Raw genomic sequence first — 22018 nt, 5'->3', positions numbered from 1 at the left:
GTGGTTACTCTTTAATATATAATATAATCTATAATATGTACTACAATATTGTGATATACTGTCTGTACTTTTGTAGTATTGGTGCACCGTGCAACACTACCTGCTAAATACCTTGGTTTCAAATTATTTCAAAGACAAATTGAGGGTTCTTCTTTTTTCTTGAAAGGGCACCAACTAATCACATATGACTACATCAGTGAAAAAAATTAAGATGAAACAACATAAAAATCCAAAGACATAACAGGACTGTCAAAACTGTCAAAAAGAAACTTACTATGGATTGTGCATCCTCATCATCTGCTCCCTTCTCACTGGCTGGCACAGGTGTGTAGTCAGCATTAACCCACATACTTTCTTCTTTGTCCAAGTTTGACAGGTGGTCTCTTGAGCAATTTTGAAGAAAGGGTTTTCCTGTGGGAAATAAGTGGAATTCTTTGTGTTCATCAGAAGAAAATGTTCTTCTCTATCTCCCATAGTACATTATTAGGGCACTACTGCATTTTACAGGGAAAATCCATAAAGAGACATTCATTTAAAAAACATAGGTCTTCCTTTACTTTATCTGTTTAGCCTAAGGGCAAAGAATTTCAGACAGTAAACCAGGCCATATTATATCAACACAGTTTGATATAGTATTAGTATTATTATTTGATATTAATTTAAATTAGTTTTTTTCATTAAGAACTTTATATTGGTTATTAAAGGTAAACTATGCAGTATTGGCAATTTCCTTACTGTTTTCTCAGTTTTTGCTTCTTTTTCGTTGGCTCTGTCGTGACAAATGTCTGAGAAACTCCATCGCTACCTTTTTCTAGCTGGTGCCTGGCGTGTATGTGTATTTGAATCAGGCTTGTGCACAATTCAGAATTGAATTGAGAATGACTCCTAAATTCCAATTCAATTCTTGAATTGAATTTGAATTAAGGTCAAAAACAGGATGTAGAATTACAATTCGAATTTGAATTAAAGGAAGTAGAATTGAAATTCAATGAAATTCGAAGAAATTCATATACATAATTTAAGGGTAGTGTTAAACAATGAAGCCTCACAGTATATGCCAGATATGATAGCATTAAGCACACAACTTGTAACTTAAAACAGTAACACATTTTATTTCCACACTGTAAAACATAATAGTTGTACTTACTTAAAATGTTCTAGTAAGTAGAATTCAGGTTTTGTCTTTTGTTGAGATTACTTGTGTAAAATGAGTGTTACTTCATTTTGAGGTAGAAAAGTGAACAATAAAGTAAACTTAATGTTTATTAAACACAACAGGTGTATTGAAGTTGTGCTAACTAATGTCACAGTTCAGCTAACTGATATGACAAAAATGCATTTCCAGAATACAACAGACCCGGCCTACATATTGTTAAAGGGATCACATATTAATCTTTACTGAAATTCAATCTTAAATTACAATAACAAAGTGACAGCAACACTAAAGGCTATATATAGTGTTGTTGTGTAATTGATATGTGATTTATATTGATACATCACCCCATCAATGACTATCCAAAACAGACCAAACCTGTGATTAGAACTAGTGCTGACAGTTATAGACAGACACAGATCTGTATCTGGAAACCATACAAACAGGTACCCTGTCTCTGCTAAGTTACTGAAGCTATCTCTGCTAAGTTACTAAGGCTAAATGAGCTTGACTAGGATTTTTATGGGTGCTCTCCTTGCAACTTTTGTTGCTAGTAGAAGGGTGTTAGTGGCTGTCCATTAAATGGCACTCTCCTCTCTGGTCAGTATATTAATATCAACCCCAATGCCTTCACAACATCATGGATACACTGAAATGCAGAAATCAGGCCAAGTCCTGACTCACTGTGGACATCAAAGATTGAGGTTTCCCTGACCCGCTGGACAAACCCAGGTGTGTGCCACATATTAGTGGTAGTGAGGTCTCAACTTCATTGTGCAGTACTTTCAGAGGGTAGTACCCAAAATACAAATGTAACATGTTGCTGATGTTCTACCCACAGCATTAGAGTTTTTTGGATAGTCATGTACTTGATGGTGCGATGCATCCACATAAATTACACACCAACAGTATATATATAACCGTTAGTGTCACTGTCACTTTATTGTAATTTAAGATTGAATTTCAGTAAGGATTAATATGAGATATCTTTACAAATATGTGGGCCAGGGAGGTGGCATTCTGGAAATGCACTGTGGGAAATGTAACATCAGTTAGCACACTTTGTGTTTAATACACAATATACTTTACTTGTGATGACCAAGTTAGGTTAAATAGGAATTCTCCTTAGTGTAAGTGTACTACACAAAGTAAGCATTTGTTTGCACAACTTGGAATTCCTATTCCAGATTAGTCTGTAATTTCAAGGCAATTGGTTTGCATGTTTTTTTAAACTAAGGTTAACTAACAGGTTAAGTAAGGTTAACTAACTAACTAACTTCACAATGTAGCAAAACTTAAACAATTCAAGTATAGTTTACTTGATTTAAATGATCATGTTCACTTTTCCACCTTAACATTAAATTACTCCTTGCAAGTAATCTCCAAAATCAACATAATCAACAAAAGACAAAAACTGTGTTATACTAACTAAACATTTTAAGTAAGAATACAGTGTGTTATATTATTTCGGAACTGTAGCTATTCAATTTTAAAGTGCAAAGTAACTTTCCCAAAACTGAATGCATGTGAGATTCAACACATTCTTCCTGTTGTGTGACTGTGGAGTTGCTTTGAATTGCCATGAATTTAATTCCACTTCCTGTCATTCCAATTCCAATTCCAATTCAACTTCCTGTGGGGCGGAGCCAATTCAATTCAAATTCCAATTCATGAATTGAATGGAGATCCATTCTAAAATTCGGAATTTTGCACAAGCCTGATTTGAATGCAGTAAGGCAATTCATTACACTCGTTATACTTCCTGACACTGAGGCCGTTGGCCCGCCGGCCCACATTTGCAAGGGTGGTTTTTCAGCTCACAGGCACTAGGGGGAAGCGAGACGGCCACCATTCAACCCGAAAAAAGTGATATAACCATTCCAATGACTCTGAAGCTGTTAAATGAAGGTAAATTAAGCTAAAAAACTTGCATATTAAGCTAAAAAACCGGCATAGTGTGTCTTTAAAAGAACCCCACAGTTTTGCTACCAGTCTGTTACCTATATACATTTTCATTGAGATCAGTTTTGTTGACAGTTACAAAGAATAGTCCATTGAGATTAGTTATGTGCCGTCATGAGTTTTGTGTTCTGACACTTGAGGTGACGTGCCTAATTTAACTTCATTAAAAAGATTCATGAAAACCGCCAATAAACGGCCTATTGTTGAAATATTGAGTTGTGGAAATATTGATTTGACTGTCATTGACTAAAATAGACATTGATACAACTAGGATTGATGTGCTCCGGACCTTTGCCTGAGGAAATTTTGCGTAACTGGACCTTGCAGAACCCCTGCTCTATATGCTCCCACTTGAACAAACCATTAAAACAATTTGATTTTCTATCATAGCTATGCTGATGACAGCCAACTTTACTTAGCTTTATCGCCTAATGACTATGGTCCCCTTGAATCTCTTTGTCAGTGTATTGACAATATCAACAACTGGATGTCTCAAAATGTTCCACAATTGAACAAAGAACTACTACTTCAAGAATCTCCATAGAGTGCTGCTGTTCACTGGGTGCTTGACTAGTATAATCATTCTATGTTTTTTATGTGTTTTAATTATTATTTTTTAAACACTTTTAAACTATTGCCATTTTTATGTGTTTCAATTATTACTCCTTAAACACTTTTAAACTATTGCCCTTTTGCTTTTATGTACTATTACCTTGCATGTTTTATATTCTCTTTTTTATTCTTTAATTTTTAAACTAAAAAAAAATATTTTTTCATATGGATGAAAGCCAATAACTCCCAGAATTCCCTGCCTTTCACTGCTCTTCGCTGTCCTACCAAGGCACTCCCCCAGGAAGTAGCCAAGGCCTAAGCTACAAGCACACAGAGGGACTCATTAATGTAACATTTTGGCATGAATAAGAATCTAAAATTAAAACGATCATTGTTTTATGTTGCACTCAAGTCCTGTTCTTCATATGGAATTTTTCAAAAATCGCTATTTTGCGAACATTACCAGGACATCATAGGCTACTTGTTTGCATGACATTTAACTAATGTGCTACTATTTGCATTTGTGTGATATTCCCCACTCCAGGGAGACAGTGATCCACTGGCCGCCCTTCCTCCTTCCCCTTCTCGTGTGTGTGTGAGACCTCAGCACAGACGCCTGCAAAGTAGGCCTATATAGGGTAGCCTACCCACTCCCCATACAGTGATACACTATATTGCCAAAAGTATTGGATCACCTGCCTTGATTCTTAAGTACATCCCATTGTTAATCCATAGGGTTTAATATAACATCGGTGCACCCCTTGCAGCTATAGCAGCTTCAACTCTTCTACAGGAAGGCTTTCCACAAGGCTTAGGAGTGTATTTATGGGAATTTTTGACCATTCTTCCTGAAGCGCATTTGTGAGGTCACACACCAAAGGTGTTGAAGTCAGGCCAGTCAAGTATTTTCCAGAAAATACAGATATCTCTCGTCTCAGGGGGATATGAGGGAGGGAAGCACGGTCATTAAAAATTCTAAACCAAACTTGGTGCATGGAGTCGGGTCTCCATCATGAGGGCACACATACAAAGTGGTGCCCTTTGACCTCTAGGGGGCTCTGCAACTAGCAAAAATGCATTTTGGCATTTCAGACGTGTTAATGCACGTAACTTTTGACCCATAGGCCCATTGTCGAAAAATTAGGTATTGTTGGATCCTTGGATCAAGCCTAGTTCAACACACCCTATTTTTTTTTTTAAATCATTGGTGTTCCCCTGCCCTACCTCCAGGACTTGTACACTGGTATGACCAGGAAGCGGGCAGAGAACATCAAAGCACCCTGCATACACCAGTGGCGGCTGGTGGTTAAAAAAATAACGGAGGAAGGAATGTCTGCTTGATTGGCGTTAGTGGCAAATGTGAGGTTGTGACGATGTTGGTGGCATATGTGAACAATAGAGTATGTAGGCCACCTACCCAGACACATTTATAGCAGTATGTACTATGTAGCATTTTAACTGGCAATGTTGTGCAATAAATGCTGTTCTGACATTCTCGGGGGGGTCTCGGGGAGGGGGGGGTCTGACCTAAGGAACTAGGCAAGCATGCAGCAGCCAAGAAAAGTTGTGGGTTCAATTCTTGGCTTCCACCATTGTGCATTTGAGCAAGGCACTTAACCCCAAATTCGTCCAGAGACAATGGACTTTGTAATATAATTTAAATATATAAGTCACTTTGGATAATAGTGCTAAATTAATAAATGTAAATGTAAATAAATGTAAATTTAGGTCTGGGAAGTCAGGGAAGATATGTAGGTCTAGTTATGAAATACTGTTTTCCAGATGTGCAAAATTACGGAAAGTCTGGAGGTTTTGCTCAGTGTAATATATTGGCAGAAAAGTCTATAATAATAAAAAGACACTTGTTTTATAAAACCATGTAACTATTTACCATTAAAAATAGACCTTAAATGTGGTTATTTGTAACATGCTATTGTTTTTAAAGCCAAATCGCTATAATTTAAAGACAGGTTGTAATAGCTAAGTGGGAATTTATGAAAGCATACTCGAAAGGCAAATGTTATTGAAGACGTCATTAAAGGAATGCATCATGGTCTGAAACATTCATTAACAATGTTACCATCCAAAGATACATTTAGAACGGTGAAAACAAGAACATAACAACAAGAACCTTATTTAACAATTGTTTAGTTAAGGCATAACTTGGATGATTATAACAACGCATAACTATCCAAAAATGTTTTATCACCAAGTGAACTGTCCACGTATGTGACAGGCCAGCAGTAGGCTATGGCTGATTGTTTTCTGTGCTAACGTTACCATTTAGCCATGAGTAGCCTATTTGTCTGACTATGTAGCATTCAGTAGCCTACACTAGCCTTACCGTCTTGTTTTGGAATATGAATTTTTGGAGCTGGTCTTCCTGCTTTGATAAACATTCATCATACATCAGTGTATTCGCAGTGTATTTGAATGTATAAAAGATTTGAGATTGTCCTCTGATTCCATTGTACTGTTTATTTCAGGAGCAAAAAACAAACTTTCCGTTCAACATAAGATTCGTAGACTGCAGATAACGTTCTTGAACCGTTGCCGCTAAAAACAGCACCCCCTATCGCAATTGAAAATTACTGTACGGAGGAGCTTCCTCCCTTGGCCATTGAAAACGACGTGATTCACGAGCCGCTGGGGTCCGAGGCGTTTATAATGGACTTCAATGAGGGGCTTGAGGAGGAAGCTCCTCCATACAGTAATTTTCAATATCAATAGGGGGTGCTGTTGGCATTTTGACCTAGGAGAACGATTTTGTTCATTCAAAGTATTAAAAATAGTAATATTAACAGTAATTTATCAGATTAGTAATTCACTTTATATATTTTTTTTTTTTCTCTGAAATTTTAGGGAGGGTGTTCCTCCCTTTCCTCAATGAAGGAGCCTCCTCTGGCATACACCCTCCTTTAACCTCCCCCCCCTGGCAGGTGCTACAGATCCCTGCGCACAAAAAAAACCAGACACAAGAACAGCTTCTTTCCCTCTGCCATCACTATAGTGAACTGCAGTTAAGTGGGGTCATCCCCTCTTTGGCCATTCACCCACTTATCCCTTACATTACATACCTATCATCCCAATATGCATTTTGCACACATTACATGCATACATTTGCACTATTACTTCTGCACTTTATATCCACTCCACTCCATGAGAACTTGTCTTGATACTATGCTTATTTGTACATAGTATATTATGTTGTCTATTGTCTATTGAATGTTTTACTACTACATGTCTATTTGAACTACTACATGTCTATTTGTTAAATGTACAGAGTTTAACACCTACCGAAGTCAAATTCCTTGTATGCCATAAAACTTCAAATAATAGCCGAGTCGCAAATAGACGCCTGTCTCTTTGTCTGGTGTGGCTACAGGTTTGGGTTAAAGGCCGGTCTCAAATAGAGTCCTGGTCTGTTTTTTAGTTTTGGGTTGTATTTAATCTTCTAAAACCCGTCAGATCGTCTGTTTAAGCCAGTATGGTGCAGACTGCACACGCTAACATTATGATTAGATGGCATTAAAAGACTGGGGTGGGGAAAAGCTAGAGTTCCAAATTGTATAACTTTTTCAATATGAACTATGCCTATATGTCCGACTTCGTCATCGTTCAATTCATCCCTTTTGTTTCAAATTTGCGGATAGGCCGATGGTAAGCTTGTTTTTATGCCGGCAACAAAACAAAAGGGTTCACAAACGTTATTTTTTATTCTAAATGCGTACCGCCATGGCACTAAAGAGAAAGAAGTAGGCTATGATTTGAAATATAAGCTGACTTGACAAATTTGCCAAATAAAATACGGGAGAAACTTTATGGTTCATGCTCTCTCATGCTGTTTCGAAAAGGAGGGAGAATGAAACATTACGCACGTTCCACTTTTGCATAAATAAATCCTGAACAGTTTTGGTCAGGGCTGAAAATGCAACTGTATTTGACAGAGGACAGATATAGGCTAGGTTGCTAGTGACAAAATATGAACTTTTTTAAAATGTTTCTCTGTACAAGCCAATAAGGTAAATTTGTGTACCTGACAAGTTTCGGCTACCTTGCCTCTGTAGCCTTCATCAGAGGTGTCACGTGATGTTGATGTGACGTTGTCTGAGATGTGTTATATGGAGTTTTCCATCCCACCTGATGTGGTGGGATGGCCGTGTCCCCTGGGGTGTAAACCGGGATGAAGGAGCCTACCAACTATCCCACACCTGGGACACAGTCCTGCAGGGCCGCCCCCGGCTGTATGAAAAACCACCAACATCACGTGACACCTCTGATGAAGGTTACAGAGGCAAGGTAGCCAAAACTTGTCAGGTACACAAATTTACCTTATTGGCTTGTACAGAGAAACAGTGTAAAATAGTATAACAGTAGGCCTAATGAACCTCTTCAATATAAAATATGAACTTTCAGTGTTATACAATCTCTTTGTAAATTACGTTTGATTAAAACTTGTTTCATTTGTTCTGGCTATCCCCGCTATTTGGATCTTATCAATGAACAATGTCTCAACACTAAATGAATGATGATCCCTAATTGTCATCGGATAGCCTAGTCATATGGGTAGACATTCAGTGTGTTTGAAATAATTAATTTGATCATATTTTCCATCTTTGCAGAAGAAAAGTTTTGTGTAGAGGGAATTAAAGGCATGTGTCATAATACTAGCAGGTGCAGTTTGGCGATTTGAGAGAATAAAAGTCCGGGGCTATTATTTGGAGTTTTACGATATGTAAGTATACTTGGCCAATAAAAACTGATTCTGATTCACTAACTGCAACATTGGTGAACCACACCTGAGCAAGCACACTTTGCAGTTCCTCGGAAGTGTTATCTAGTTTTCTTTTGACAGAACTCTCCTTGAATGGGCTGTCTGAGCACTTTTTGTCAACTGTTACTTGAAACAACAAGTAGCCTAATTATACTTTTGCTATTACCACAACCAAAACTATATATTTAGGCTACATGGCATAGCCTATCTCTGCCTATTAGCTGAGAATGAGCCAACCACGAAACAAACTCGAGGTTAATTTCAGCTATAACATTGTTTTGTAGATGACATGCAGTCTCCAAAACTGTTTCACATTGGCTCATACTTCAAAGCGTTGGGAATTTTGCCGCGTTTGCACCGTTGCCTAACTTGAGAATATTCAAATAGCCTATAAAAGAACATACAGATGACAAAACGAAAAATATGGACATCTTTCACCAATTTGGTCAGATGATGCGTTTGTCATTTGTGATTGATAGGCTATTTCTGGTGACGTGGATGATGATCCATGGACTTAGGCTACCCTCACAAATAGCTTTCTTAAGCAACAACAAAAAAAAAAACCTAAAAAAATTACTTAATGGTGCAAGCGGTTAGCGAACGTGGACAGAGTCAATGGCAACGGCACCGTTTTGTTAAAACACATTATAGGCGACTAAAATATAGCGTTACGCGCTATCAGTCTAATAGCAGTGCCATTTTGTTTCATTGCATAAAACTATATCTTACCAGATTCATTGGCATGCTTAGTTCCCTCCTGATAACCTCCATACCCATCCATTAGAGCGAATAATTCAGGATTAGGCCTACGATAATTATGTGTAAAACGTTATCAGTTATCTTTTACTTGATTTCCCCCCCAGTGCGTCTGTATAACCGGCATACAAGTAGCCTACTGTTCGTGTCCCCTTCCATCATACGGTCTTCAGATGCGCGCGCGAGGATGCGTTGGTCAAAATTAAAGCAAGGAGTGAGTGGGTGTGAGAATTGCTTTGGCTTCTTGTATGAGCATATGCTTCCTCTCAGTTTAACACGTTTCCATTACATCGGCAGATTATTGGCGATCAAAGCATTCAAGGTTTACAGTCAAGCCATTCCGTAGTAGCCTTCCCTACATAGGCTATATAGCCCACCCGGTATACAGAGACAGAGAGAGAGAGAGAGAGAGACAGAGAGAGATAGATAGATGATAGATAGATGGATGGATGGATAGAGCCGGTTGCACCAACTCTGGAAAACCTTTTTATATGGTTGCACCAACAGAATTTATGGGATGTAATGATGTAATTACTTTGCACTGCATCACATGGACTGTAAAAACTACTATGCGAAGAAGTGCTTAAATTTTTACCTCACTGAATAGGCGAACATTTAGGCCCTACAGTTTTAGCGAGAGGAAGGCTTACGCCTAGGTTCGACTACATGTTTATTCAGTAGACCATTTCTCCACAATCCCAGACTTTCATACTGCATACTTGTTTACATGGAAAGCAAAATAGGCTATAATGACATAATGTTAAGAGCGTTGCGAACATTTTCAGCATTTAACAATGCTGCTGGGCTGTGGAGTGTTGCATTCACAGTATGTTATTCTAATGTATGTAGGATTTTCCGAAGGCTCTCAAAATATTTTTTTCTCTACGTGTCTGGCGGGACTACGGGCTGGGTCACTCGGAGGTTGCTACTGGGCCGCCAACTGAATAGCCCTGGTAGAACAGGGGACTCAAGACACAGCCCTGTGGGATTCCTGTATTCATTGTGACGGAGTCAAAGGTGAACTGGCCCATTCTCACTACCTTGGGTGTTCCAGTAAGAATGTTCACAACCCAGCAGAGCCGGACAGTAACGGAGTACATTTACTTGAGTACAGTACTTGAGTACAATTTTGAGGGATCTCTACTTTACTCGAGTATAATTTTTGGGGAGTACTCATGACTTTACTCAAGTACATTTGAGAGGCAAATATTGTACTCTTTACTCCTCTACATTTCTATCCATAACCGTGAGTACCCGTTACTTCTTCTAAAAAAAAAGGAAAAAAGAAAAATCTCGGAAACCCTCAATTTGTTGTTTCCCTCTCAAACGTGATTGGATTGTGCAGGCACCACTGATTGGGACAGCCTATCAGCAATCACCTTCAGCTTTCCGCCAAAGTCAACTCCATGGTCAGATTTAGATAAGACACGAAACCATGGATGAAACAATGGATGAAGATGCAGCAGGTCCATCCCGGGAATGTGCCAACCCGTGGCCCCACCTCGCCAGACTATTTCAATTTTCTGAACAAGTTAATGATAGTGTTCGCTTCAAGTGTTTCAATTACAAAATAGTATTTTGTATTTGAAATACGTATTTTAAATACATGTATTAGAAATACTGCCCATCCCTAGCAACATGGTAAAAAGATGAAAATGACTTGATTTTACTTTCCTGATTTTAATTCCTTTTGCATTCTCCAAGGTAATATTAACATTAACATTTTTCATAACTCCATGTAGGACGTTTCTGTACATAAATGTAATCACTGTGGCAGTAGTAATGCAATAAAAATGTACTCTTGTACTCTTGATACTCAAGTACTTTTAAAAACAAGTACTTCAGTACTTTTACTTAAGTAGACATCTGACTGTTGTACTTTCACTTGTACTTGAGTAAAATTTAGCAAAGGGTATCTGTACTTGTACTCAAGTAATGAAGCGGTGTACTCTGTCCGCCTCTGCAACCTAGTCACTAAGCGTGGTATTCAGTCCAAGGTTTTTCAGCTTAGAGGGAACAATGGTGTTCAAAGCTGAACTATAATCAATAAACAGCAGCTTTACCTCAGATACAGTGGTGTGAAAAAGTGTTTGCCCCCTTACTGATGTCTTTTTTTTATTAGAAGAAAAAATATCAACACAAAAGACAAACAAGTAAACAAAGGCAAGGATTACAAACAACAACAAAAAAAACGTGGTTAAGTGGCAGTTAAGGGACCAGGCCCGCAACAACTAATGCAAGTCCAACTACACCCACCCAGTTCGAAAAGGGTCTAGGCTGCTGCTTGTTCAGCCCCAATACCCAAACCCCTCTAAGGAAGAAATTAAGACATAAAAAACAAGCAAATTTATCTGCCAATGGATTAAGAAAATATATCTTAAAATGTAAGATTTAAGACAATTTGTGGAGACAAACACAAGCCGTGGAAACATTGTTTTTCGTTGATCAAGCACTACAGAGCTTGGCCCGGTATAGGGCAGTGAGGCCAACGCTTCCCAAATAGCATTTTTTAACCAGTAATATTGTTCAAAACAGCACCAAACCTCATCAGTAGCTTGCTCAGGGTCTGTAATAAACCCGGAGTTTATTACAGAAGACTGTTAATCTCACAGAAGAATGAGATCTCACACGGAGCATGACCTCAATTGCCGGAAGGTAAGGACTTATATGAACTTTCCTTTGAGAGGAGCTGGTAGGGGAACAGTTGGTAAGTGTTCAAGTCTTCTGTAATAAACTCCAGGTTCGCTAACTACGTTGAGGTGCTTTCACATTACAACTTTGCTGATTATGTTGCACCACAAAGAAGAGTATTATCTGATAATGGGACATGCCTGCAAATTGTATCATTTTTCTTTTTGCATGTTTGCATGTTTGCATGTATCAGCATTGAGAATGATATATGTTTGTTTTGGCTCTGTAACATCAACTTTGCTGATAACATTTCAGATAGATGCCAGTTAGCGCATTAGCAAGGTTTTTGTGCAGTGGTGTAATGAGCCAACACCGGGCCCTTATGCAGGATTATCAAGGCAGGCCCCCCACTACAACACGTGATAATGCAATGTCCATGAGTAAGCCTATAAATAGGACAGGATAGGATGCTGCCTATATTACAGCACACACGCACCATAGCAAAAAAAACTGGTGACGGTGCACTATAACATGAAAAAACACTGAATACAAGGCACCATAACACACTGTAACTCCTTGTTATCACTGCACATATAGGCCCAAATACATGAAAATATGCTCACTTACATCATAGACTAGGTGCATTTTCCGACATTTTCTGACCAATCGACAGTATGGCAAGTCCAGAGATGACTCTGTCCCATTGAGCTCCGCAGGCAGCTTTATCAGTTTCAATTTAGAAAAAGTAATGCTCTGCAGAGGCCACTGTCTCTGGGATGGTAATAAAAAGCATGAAAACAGCGCAAACCTCTCCGAAACTCGCTGTGATGCAGCTGTTCTCGATTATCAGCATCTTCGTCAGCTCCTGCAGTTTTCATTTGTGAAATACGGTCTTTTAATCATGCACGGAATGGAATGACAACAGTTGTATTGGAAAATCAGTAGCCTAGGCCTAGTCATCATCTTGGTAAATCTCCACCAGCCGGTTTGCTTCCAAAAACAGCAGTGCAAAGTGTCTCAGGCTGTAGAACTTTTGAAATTGTCCAAGTTCAACGTGTTTCCTCTTTCGCATCTTTCGCAATATGCATGTTCACTTAGCCTAAAATATCCCACAATCCCCATTCCCAATTCAAAACAAATTACACCAAAATCCATTATAGTTCATTTCATAAATGTATTTACAGTAATGATCACTAAAAATGTTACAGTGAAAGGCACGGTCGCGGGTAAACTTTTCGGAAGGGGGCCCAGTCGCGAATCCATTTCTGTCAACGCCTTGCGGGCCCCTGACTGGCTCGGGCCCGTAAGCAATGCATACCCTGCTAACCAATAGTTACGCCGCAGTTTTTGTGTAAACTATGCTGTTGATGTTGTTTCATAGTCTTTTGCTTGTGTGTAGTGTCTACTGTAATGCTTTCTACACTGGCATCGATCAATCCCAGCTCCACCGCCTGCAGATGGTTCAGAACTCAGCCGCCTGACTCCTCACCTGCACTAAAACACGGGAACATATCACCCCAGTTCTGGCTTTACTCCACTGGCTCCCCGACCGCTACCGCATCAATTTCAAACTCCTCTTGTCTGTGTACAAATCTCTCCATGGTCTGGCCCCCACCTACCTGTCCTCCACCACCATTCCCCTTCCAGAGCACTTCGGTCAGCAGACCAACTGCGGCTGGAAGAACCCAGGGCCTGAAAACTAGGGGGGACAGAGCCTTTTCAGTGGCAGCCCCTAGACCCTGGAACTGCCTCCCCCTCCACATACGTTCAGCTCAGTCTCTGAATGTTTTTAAGTCCCTTTTAAATACCCACCTCTTTTCACTTGCTTTTGGCTAGTGTCTCCCTTTATGCCCCAGTGTTTAGTTTTAATGTTCCTTTTTCTGCATTTCTTAATTTATTTTAACTGTAGCCCTTTTTGTTTTTGTTCCTTCCTGTATTTATTTATTGCACTTTACTGTGAAGCACTTTAATGCGGCTAAGCCGTCTGTAAATGCGCTATATAAATAAAATTGACATTGACATTGTAGTTACTGCTATACGTCCACAAAAGCTTGTGATTGCTTTAAGTAGTGCTACTTGGCATGAGCTCACGCAAGCTGTTTAACACATCCACTAGCATATGTGGTACACACCTCTTCTTTAAGCATACACAGTGTTTCCCACGGAATTGGATTCAATTTGTGGCGGTAGCTGACTTTGACAACGGCGGGGGGGGGGGGGGGGGGGGGGGGGAGTAGATTGTCTTGGTAGTGTATAGGTCTAATTGAGTGCCTGTCACTTTAAGACGTTTGAGAGAACCCTTGCAATTGTAACACAGTTGAAAGGCTTTAATAGCAATTTAATAGCGGATTTAATAGCAATTTAGCCAGACATCTTCTATGCAATGCTTCTATGTGGCAACAACAATCCTTCAACAATCGTGAATATTTTGTTAAATGCACATGCAGAGGGCTACGAGAGAGAGCGGGGCGGGGCAAGGAAAAGCTGAGTGCGTAAAAAGCGCAGCTCAATGGCAATGCAAGGATTTGACCTTATATTTAATTTAAATAAAATTAAATAAAATTAAATTAAACATAGAATATTTATTTCGTGGCGCCATGCCACAGATTAGTCAATGTATGGGAAACACTGATACATCTAGCGTTTATGTTGGCTAACTGTATGCTGTGGTGATATCAGAGCAAGACGTTAGAGATGGCGCATGATGTGCAGTGCCTCGTATTAAAAAAAAAGCACTGAATATTTAAGTGGCATCGAAATGAGGCACCGAAATCCACGTTGTTATTCAATATCGTTACTAATCTTTGCGTCGATGCCATATTAGAAGCGAGTTTAGGTGCCCAACCCTAGTTATTAATAAGTTGTTATTGTTAATGTTATTATACAACTTAAATGAACTTGTTAGATTATAGCATGTAGGCTTTTGTGTGTGATACAAAGAAAGCAGCTGCCCAATGAATAGTTTTTTTGTTTCAAAATAGCATCTCCCCTCTTAGCTGAACAGGACTAATTAAATTATTTTCTTTAGTGTTACACCAAAAGTGAACATTTCTTTCCAGACCCCTTTTTTGAATCACCTTAAATGAAATATCATGACCACAAGAACTTACAACACCACTACCATGGTGTGAAATGAGAAAATGGTAAATCAGCAATAACAACAGTATTGTAACAAACTGCAAGGTTGTCTCAAAATGGTCTTTATTGGTTACGCACCAAAACACACGAACACATAATTCCGGGCCAGACCTGACCCTTATGCTCCAGCACTAAACATCTATATGAGGCTGTATCTAAAACACACACCACTTAACCCTAATTATGAACACTGTAACTAGCTGCAAACATAAACACAACAGACAGGACATACAACGTTGTCAACCCACATGGTTTAGACAGTTTAGAACATGAACATTACACATACTGCACAGCATCATGGGAGCACAGTCATAACAGCTAGGCTCAGATCATTACACAGCCCCCCCGAGACTTAGTCCATGTCCCCTTGACTCAAGTCTTACCCTACATCAGTCCATGAGCCTGACGCAACGCTGGCGTTGTGGGCGCCCCGCTGTAGCGGCGGTGACTTCCGGTGAAGGCTGCCCGGTGACCGGTGTTAGAGCCACAGCTCCATTGTCACCAAGTTCCACAGAGCCAGTGTCCAGGTCTCCATGACCCTCAGCTGAGGCCAGGGGTCGATACGGGGCCAGTCGATCACGGTGGAGAGCCACAACTCTCCGACGCTTAATCAGTCTCACACGATAGACCACATCAGACAGCTTCTCTAAGACATCGCACGGCCCGACCCACTGGCTAGTGAGTTTCAGGGAAATGCCTTTCTTTCTCTCCGGGCAGTACACCCAAACTTTATCGCCGGGCTGGAACTCCTGGCCGCGACAGCGCGTATCGTAAGCTCGCTTTTGACGTATTCCAGCTTCACTCATAGCCTGCCTGGCCAACTCGTGTACTCCTTTCAGTCTCTCGCGTAGCAGCTTGTAGTATTCCAGCCCTGGCTTACCTCCAATCTCCGCTTCCGGAGGCGAACCGAACACCAAGTCCACCGGCGTGCGTAGCTCTCGCCCGAACATCAGAGCTGCCGGTGTGCATTTCGTTGACTCTTGCACCGCTGTGCGATATGCCCAGAGCACCAGGGGCAAGTGTAAGTCCCAGTCCTTTTGTCGGCGGTCGGCCAATATGGCCAGCTGCACTGCTAGCGTCAGGTTAAACCGTTCCACCAGCCCGTCGCTTTGTGGATGCAGAGGTGTTGTTCTCGTTTTCCGGATGCCCATGCGCTGGCAAACCTCAGCAAACACCTCTGCCTCGAAATTCCGCCCTTGGTCGCTGTGGAGCTCTTCTGGTGCCCCGAACCGGCAGAACATCTCAGTGACCAGTCTGTCCTGATGGTAATTTTGATACCATAGATTTAATAGAGACCCAGTCAGACCAATAGTATGAAAAATCAGGAACAGAGTTTATTTACAATGATGCGCATCAAGGGAGAGACAGCATGACTTCACCTAAAGATCCATCAGCTGCTCTAACTAGACAAGGAAATAGTTAGAGTTTAAGTATCCTTCCAGGCTGACGGGAGATGGCGTTGGTCATCCCATCTCACGTGGACTACATTGAATCAGACCCTGATTAGTGGCAGCCTGGCAATCTGGAGCAGATAGCTACTGACGCAGCCATGCAGAACAGTGAAACACTGCAAAGTCATAATATTCATGCTTATCTCTAAACACAGTCACACACAGATATACACAGGGACAGTACAGATATCATACAGTCATTACATAGAATCATACTTTTAGTATCAAAGTGACCCACTAATGAGAAATGCAGAACATTAAACCACATATTGGAATATTGGACATAATGCAGAACATTAAACCATATATTGGAATATTGGACATAATGTTCTATTCCACTTTCTCTCAGTCCGCTGTCGTGTGGGCGCTCTGATCTGGCACCGCATACGCCTCCGGCCACTTAGTGAAATAGTCCATGGCCACGAGCACGTAGCGATTTCCCCGCTCTGTGACTGGCAGTGGGCCCATTACATCGACGGCTACCCGCTCCATGTGAGCCCCGACTGCGTATTGCTGCAGCGGAGCGTGCGAGCGTCGAGTGGGGCCCTTCTTCGCTGTGCAGGCGTCACAGCAGTGAACATGCAGTTCAACGTCCAGCCTGCATCCCGGCCAATAGAAGTGGCCTCTCAGCCGACGAAGAGTCTTTGCAATGCCGAAATGAGCCGCCCCCACTGCCCCATGCACATGTTCCAGTACACAGGCTCGTAATCCAGCAGGAACCAGCAACTGGAAAATGTCAGATTGTCTATCGGGAGCTCGCCAGTGTCTATACAACAGTCCTTGACGTGCTACTATTCCCGGCCACTGTGAATAAATCGCTTTGGTCTCTGGATCGAGTGCTGATACGTCAGTCCATGGCGGTCGCTGATCGGCTTTGATCCATGACCACACTCGGCCGAGCGTGGCGTCTTCCGATTGCGCCTTCCGGATCTCCTCCCTCGACATCACGTCCACCGGCGACTGCGTGTCCGTGGCCCCAGCTGTGGTGCGTTGTCTCCGGTCTCTCGATCACTGTAGCTGGTAGCGGAAGGCGGCGAGACGACCTCGGGGTTTGCTTTCTGCGGGCTTGTGTGGAGCGAGTTGGAGGGTTCTTCGTCGCGCCAGCTCTCCGCACTTCGTGCTCTGTCTTCCCCGCCGTGTGCAACACTACGCTGCTCGTCCCTAAGTGTAGTGTGAACAGGGAAATGTCCACCACAGCCCCCCATTTCTCTAGCACGTCCAGGCCGAGAGTGCAATCATCCTGAATGCTAGCCAACCAAAGCTGGCGGCTCGCCGTCTCACCGTTGATGCACACACACACCACTTTTTGTCCATACAGTTCCGCTCGCTCTCCGGTAACTGTGGTGATGCGTGTTTTTGTCTCTTCCCAGCCTCTGGGTCTGGCTACCAGCGTGCCGGGTAAGAGACCGGGGCGCACCAGCGAGATGGTGGAGCCAGTATCGATCAAGGCGTGACACCGAGTACCGTCTAGCGTACAGTCCACATAGAGTCCTCTTGTTTGGCCGAGCCGGCCCAGCCGTATGCAGTCCATAGCCAGGGAGGTAGTGAAACTTGAAGGTGGCATCCCTCCCGCCGTGCCACCTCCCTCTAGTTTGACTGGGGCGCGCGCGTGAGGGGTGCTGGGGCGGGACAGTACCTCGCGATGTGCCCCGGCTCGCCACACCGGTAGCATCCGTCTCCGCTGGCCGGTCTCTTCCATTCGCGTGGGCGGCGTTGTGGTGGCTGTGCTGTGGTCTGTCGCGTCGTCTCCAACTCCCCCCGCCCGTCTTCCTCCATCGATGTCTGGCGTACGCAATGCCTCGACTCCGTTGTGTGGAAGATGTTTTCCACCCGTTCGGCCTCCGCCAGCGCCACGGCCAGCGAGCTGGGGGCGCTCAGGCGAAGGTGTTCTCTCAGCCGCTCCGGGTGGATGCCTCGCACAAACGCTTCCAGTGCCATCTCTTCATGTAGACTCTGGCTGTACGTTGGGCAGCCCCGCCGACCATGCAGGTCAGCCGCGAACTTGCCCAGTCTCTCGCCCTTGTGTTGCCGTCTGGAATCGAGTTGTTCTCGAGCATCGCTGGCTTCGACTGCGGTCCAGCTTGCTTGCTCTGCCGGTGGCAGGTCTTCTAATACTTGTAGCGCTTCCCCCTCCAGGGCCAACGCCACCTGTACGCCCGTTCTCCCCGCCGACCAGCCATTCAGCTCGGCTGCCAGACGGACCTGCACCAGGTATGTCGCCAGCGGCCTCTCACCATTGTAGCGGGGCAACTTGCCGTTGGAGCGCCCTTCCGCCGCTGTCGCGCCGGGGACCGGCCGATTTCCCTCGCTCCCGTGTGGAGCGGGTTCCAGTGGCGGGATGCTGCCATCAGCCCGGTTCGTCTCCTCCTGTGGCCTGGGGCGGGCTTCTTCGTTACGGTCACGCTGCAGGCTGGCTCCATCTGCTGGGCCCAGCAGGTGGCCATGGGTGAGCGCGCTGTCGAAGAGTCGCCTTGGCAGGAAACTCATCATCGCCCGGACATCGGTTGCAGCTTTCTCCTCCCGTCCAGTAGGGGTCGACATCCCACTTCTGACACCAATGTAACAAACTGCAAGGTTGTCTCAAAATGGTCTTTATTGGTTACGCACCAAAACACACGAACACATAATTCCGGGCCAGACCTGACCCTTATGCTCCAGCACTAAACATCTATATGAGGCTGTATCTAAAACACACACCACTCAACCCTAATTATGAACACTGTAACTAGCTGCAAACATAAACACAACAGACAGGACATACAATGTTGTCAACCCACATGGTTTAGACAGTTTAGAACATGAACATTACACATACTCAGGGCCTGAAGTTAACTTTTTTGGCCACCAGCCACTGTGGCAGGTGAATTTTGAAATCCACCTGCCACAGTGGTTTTTTACCAGCCAAAATTATTTTGTGCCCAAAATAAAGGTGAACGACTCAGAAAATGCATAAGAATGGTTCTTGAACTTGTACAAAATACACATTACAGTACTCAAGTAAAAGTAAAAAAGTACTTTGTTAATATACTCAAGTAGGCCTAACAAGTTACTTTTTTGTAGGCCTACATTTTTATATTTTTGATGGACCTTTAAAGGGATACAAAAGTATCCTTTATGCCTATTTGCTTTTCTCCTCCTCTGTAGGCTAATCATATAGTCAAACATATTTTAAAAGCCCAATTCGAATATATTTTATATTTATATTTATATATACTTTGTCATAGCCAGAATAAGCATTACGTGGCTATGGATTGAAAAGCAGTCTTCCAATACATTGCAGCTGATTCTTCTGCTTTGCATTGCTAGAAGTCTGGTAATAACTCCACCATACAGACAATGTAACCTAATAAACAATGGCTATATTATGGGTAGACCTATATTTAGGCTATAATAGCCTAGGCATATCCACTCGGGCAGAGCGACTGTCTGGGCAGGCTATCTGTTTTCTCAGCCGACCGTCTCATGTCATGTCCTGCAACATTGAGGCTACATAAATGAATGCTAGGCTTTTTCTAACTTGTATGCTCGATTTCCAGTGCATTTGATTTGCTTGTAAATTAAGTTGTAGGCCTACTTTCCTTGTCCAATGTGATTGTTGAACGATGCTGGCCAGAAATGAATATACGTGAAAGTTTCCGTGTCATGTCATAGCCTACCTCTAGTCTCGTTGCTACTCTGGCAGCCTCACCAGAAGATGCAGCAACTGTACGTCATTGTGTTAACTGAGCTGTTAGCTAGGCCAGGCATTACTTTTATAATCGTGGGCTAACGCATTCTGAAGCCCTGTTTCTTTTCTCCAAGGGAGAGGTGCGCTTTTCCCTCTTCGAGATACTTTCTCCAATAATAAACTTGTACTCGTAATGTAAGGCAATTGAAATGTAGCGGAGTAAAAGAGTAGATTATTGGCTCGAAAATTTACTTGAGTAAGAGTAAAAGTAGGCTACCGTTTTGAAAAAGGAAAGTCGTTTGCCGTTCCTCGAAAAAAAAAAAGTAACGCGTTAGGCTACTACCCACCCCTGCAAATGGGTTTGATCTCGCTTTCTCTCAGCCATAGCCTACAAACGGCAATCTGGACAGTGCATCTCCTTGCTCAGTGTTGTGTTGTCTTATTGGCTACCCGCCAACGTGGCAGGTACATTGACAGTTTCACCCGCCAATCACAAAAGTTACCCGCATTTGGCGTGTGGGCGGGTGCCAATTTCATGCCCTGCACATACTGCACAGCATCATGGGAGCACAGTCATAACAGCTAGGCTCAGATCATTACAGTATCCATCACTTCCTCAAACTTTAACTCCTCACTCCTACACCAGAAAGAAGACTGTATGATAATCGGACACGCCTATAAATTGTATTATTTTTCTTTTTGCATGTTGTAAGAACAGTCAGACATTGAAAATTCAACAGAAGTATCAGCATTGAGAATGATATATGATTTTTTTGGCTCTGTAACCACCCTCCTCTGTGAATGTTTTTGTAGAGAGTAGGCAAGAATGAATTTGGGCACACACCCCCCCTCTCTCATTCATTCATGCGAGGCTACCTGTTTCAACCTGTCAGGCAGGTATTTCAACCAAAGCCCTAGCAAATGCTTTGCTTTCTCAGCCTGAACCATGTAGGCTAGGGTGTGTCCAGTCGGTACATTACATGACCATTACCAAGTAGGCTAACACTAGTCTGTGAATTTACCGTGTAGGCTAATTTTAAGATAAGGTTAGGCTAATCTATTTTCCATCAATGTGATTTCATTAATTTAACCGTTCATCAGTTCACATTGTGATTAGATTGCTCTCTTTAACAAGTGTTTCTTTTTCGAACACAAGGGGATGGGGAATAGCCATATTTTGAATATTGACGGCAGCGTGAACCGGCTTGGATATTTGGAACTGCAAATCATAGTTAGGCTACTTTGTCCAGAACTCATGCCGACAGTAGGCTAGGCTAGCTAGCAGCAAACAGACCTCATCTGAAAAGCGGACATGTCAAAAGCTTGCCTGTCAGACAGAGACTCACAACACAAGACGCTTCAAAATCCTAAATTATCTCATTGTAGCCTATTTTTTAAAATACCTTTAAAGTTGATGTCTAAGCTATATTTTCATTTCTTCTTCATCATATTGCCTGTGTCACAATTATCCTTAAAATATTTGCCACTATAACAAAATATCCTATTCTGTTTAATAGCACGTGATGACTAGGCTACACATTACGCCTTTAAAATTGCCTACTTTACGTAGGCCTAGGCTAGGTTAACCGATACCAATAAAACAAAATGTAGTCTGAGACCAAACTTACCAGAGGATTGTCAGTTTGGTTGCATGAAACGCTCTCTGAATCATCCACTTTGAAGAGCCGTGTCTGACCTGCGCACACCTGTGTGACGTGCGGATGTAGCCTTGGTGCACTGAGGTTGCAATGATGTGTCTCGGTCTCTTCAGAGCGGAAGTAACCTATCCTGATCGACTGAGGAGATTATGCATGGGTTTCATCAGGTCCCTTGCCAGAGGTGTAGGCCTATAAAATAAAGCACCTGTGAATGCATGCATGGCGTTCAATGCTATATGGCAAGGGACTGAAACCGCATCAATAGACTGGCTGATG

General features: G+C 42.4%; 1 protein-coding gene across 1 annotated transcript in view; it reads right to left on the bottom strand.

The window, feature by feature from the left end:
• LOC143126014 (anoctamin-1-like) overlaps positions 1-21806 on the bottom strand; it is a 197835-nt gene extending 176029 nt beyond the window's left edge. Inside the window, exons 1-2 of the mRNA XM_076287933.1 lie at positions 21713-21806; positions 275-411 (exon numbers count right to left, since the gene is read on the bottom strand). Coding sequence (XP_076144048.1) covers positions 275-349 — 75 coding nt within the window. The 5' untranslated portion in view covers positions 350-411; positions 21713-21806. The remainder of the gene's footprint in view (positions 1-274; positions 412-21712) is intronic.
• Positions 21807-22018: the final 212 nt, after the last annotated feature.

Source organism: Alosa pseudoharengus, unplaced genomic scaffold (genome assembly GCF_046254945.1).
Source record: "Alosa pseudoharengus isolate Yale_2024_CS ecotype anadromous, Long Island Sound unplaced genomic scaffold, YU_APseudo_1.1 YU_APseudo_1.1_scf_16, whole genome shotgun sequence".
Taxonomy (NCBI): domain Eukaryota; kingdom Metazoa; phylum Chordata; class Actinopteri; order Clupeiformes; family Clupeidae; genus Alosa; species Alosa pseudoharengus.
Note: the sequence above shows the minus strand (reverse complement) of the source record. Positions and strands in the feature narration are given on the sequence as shown.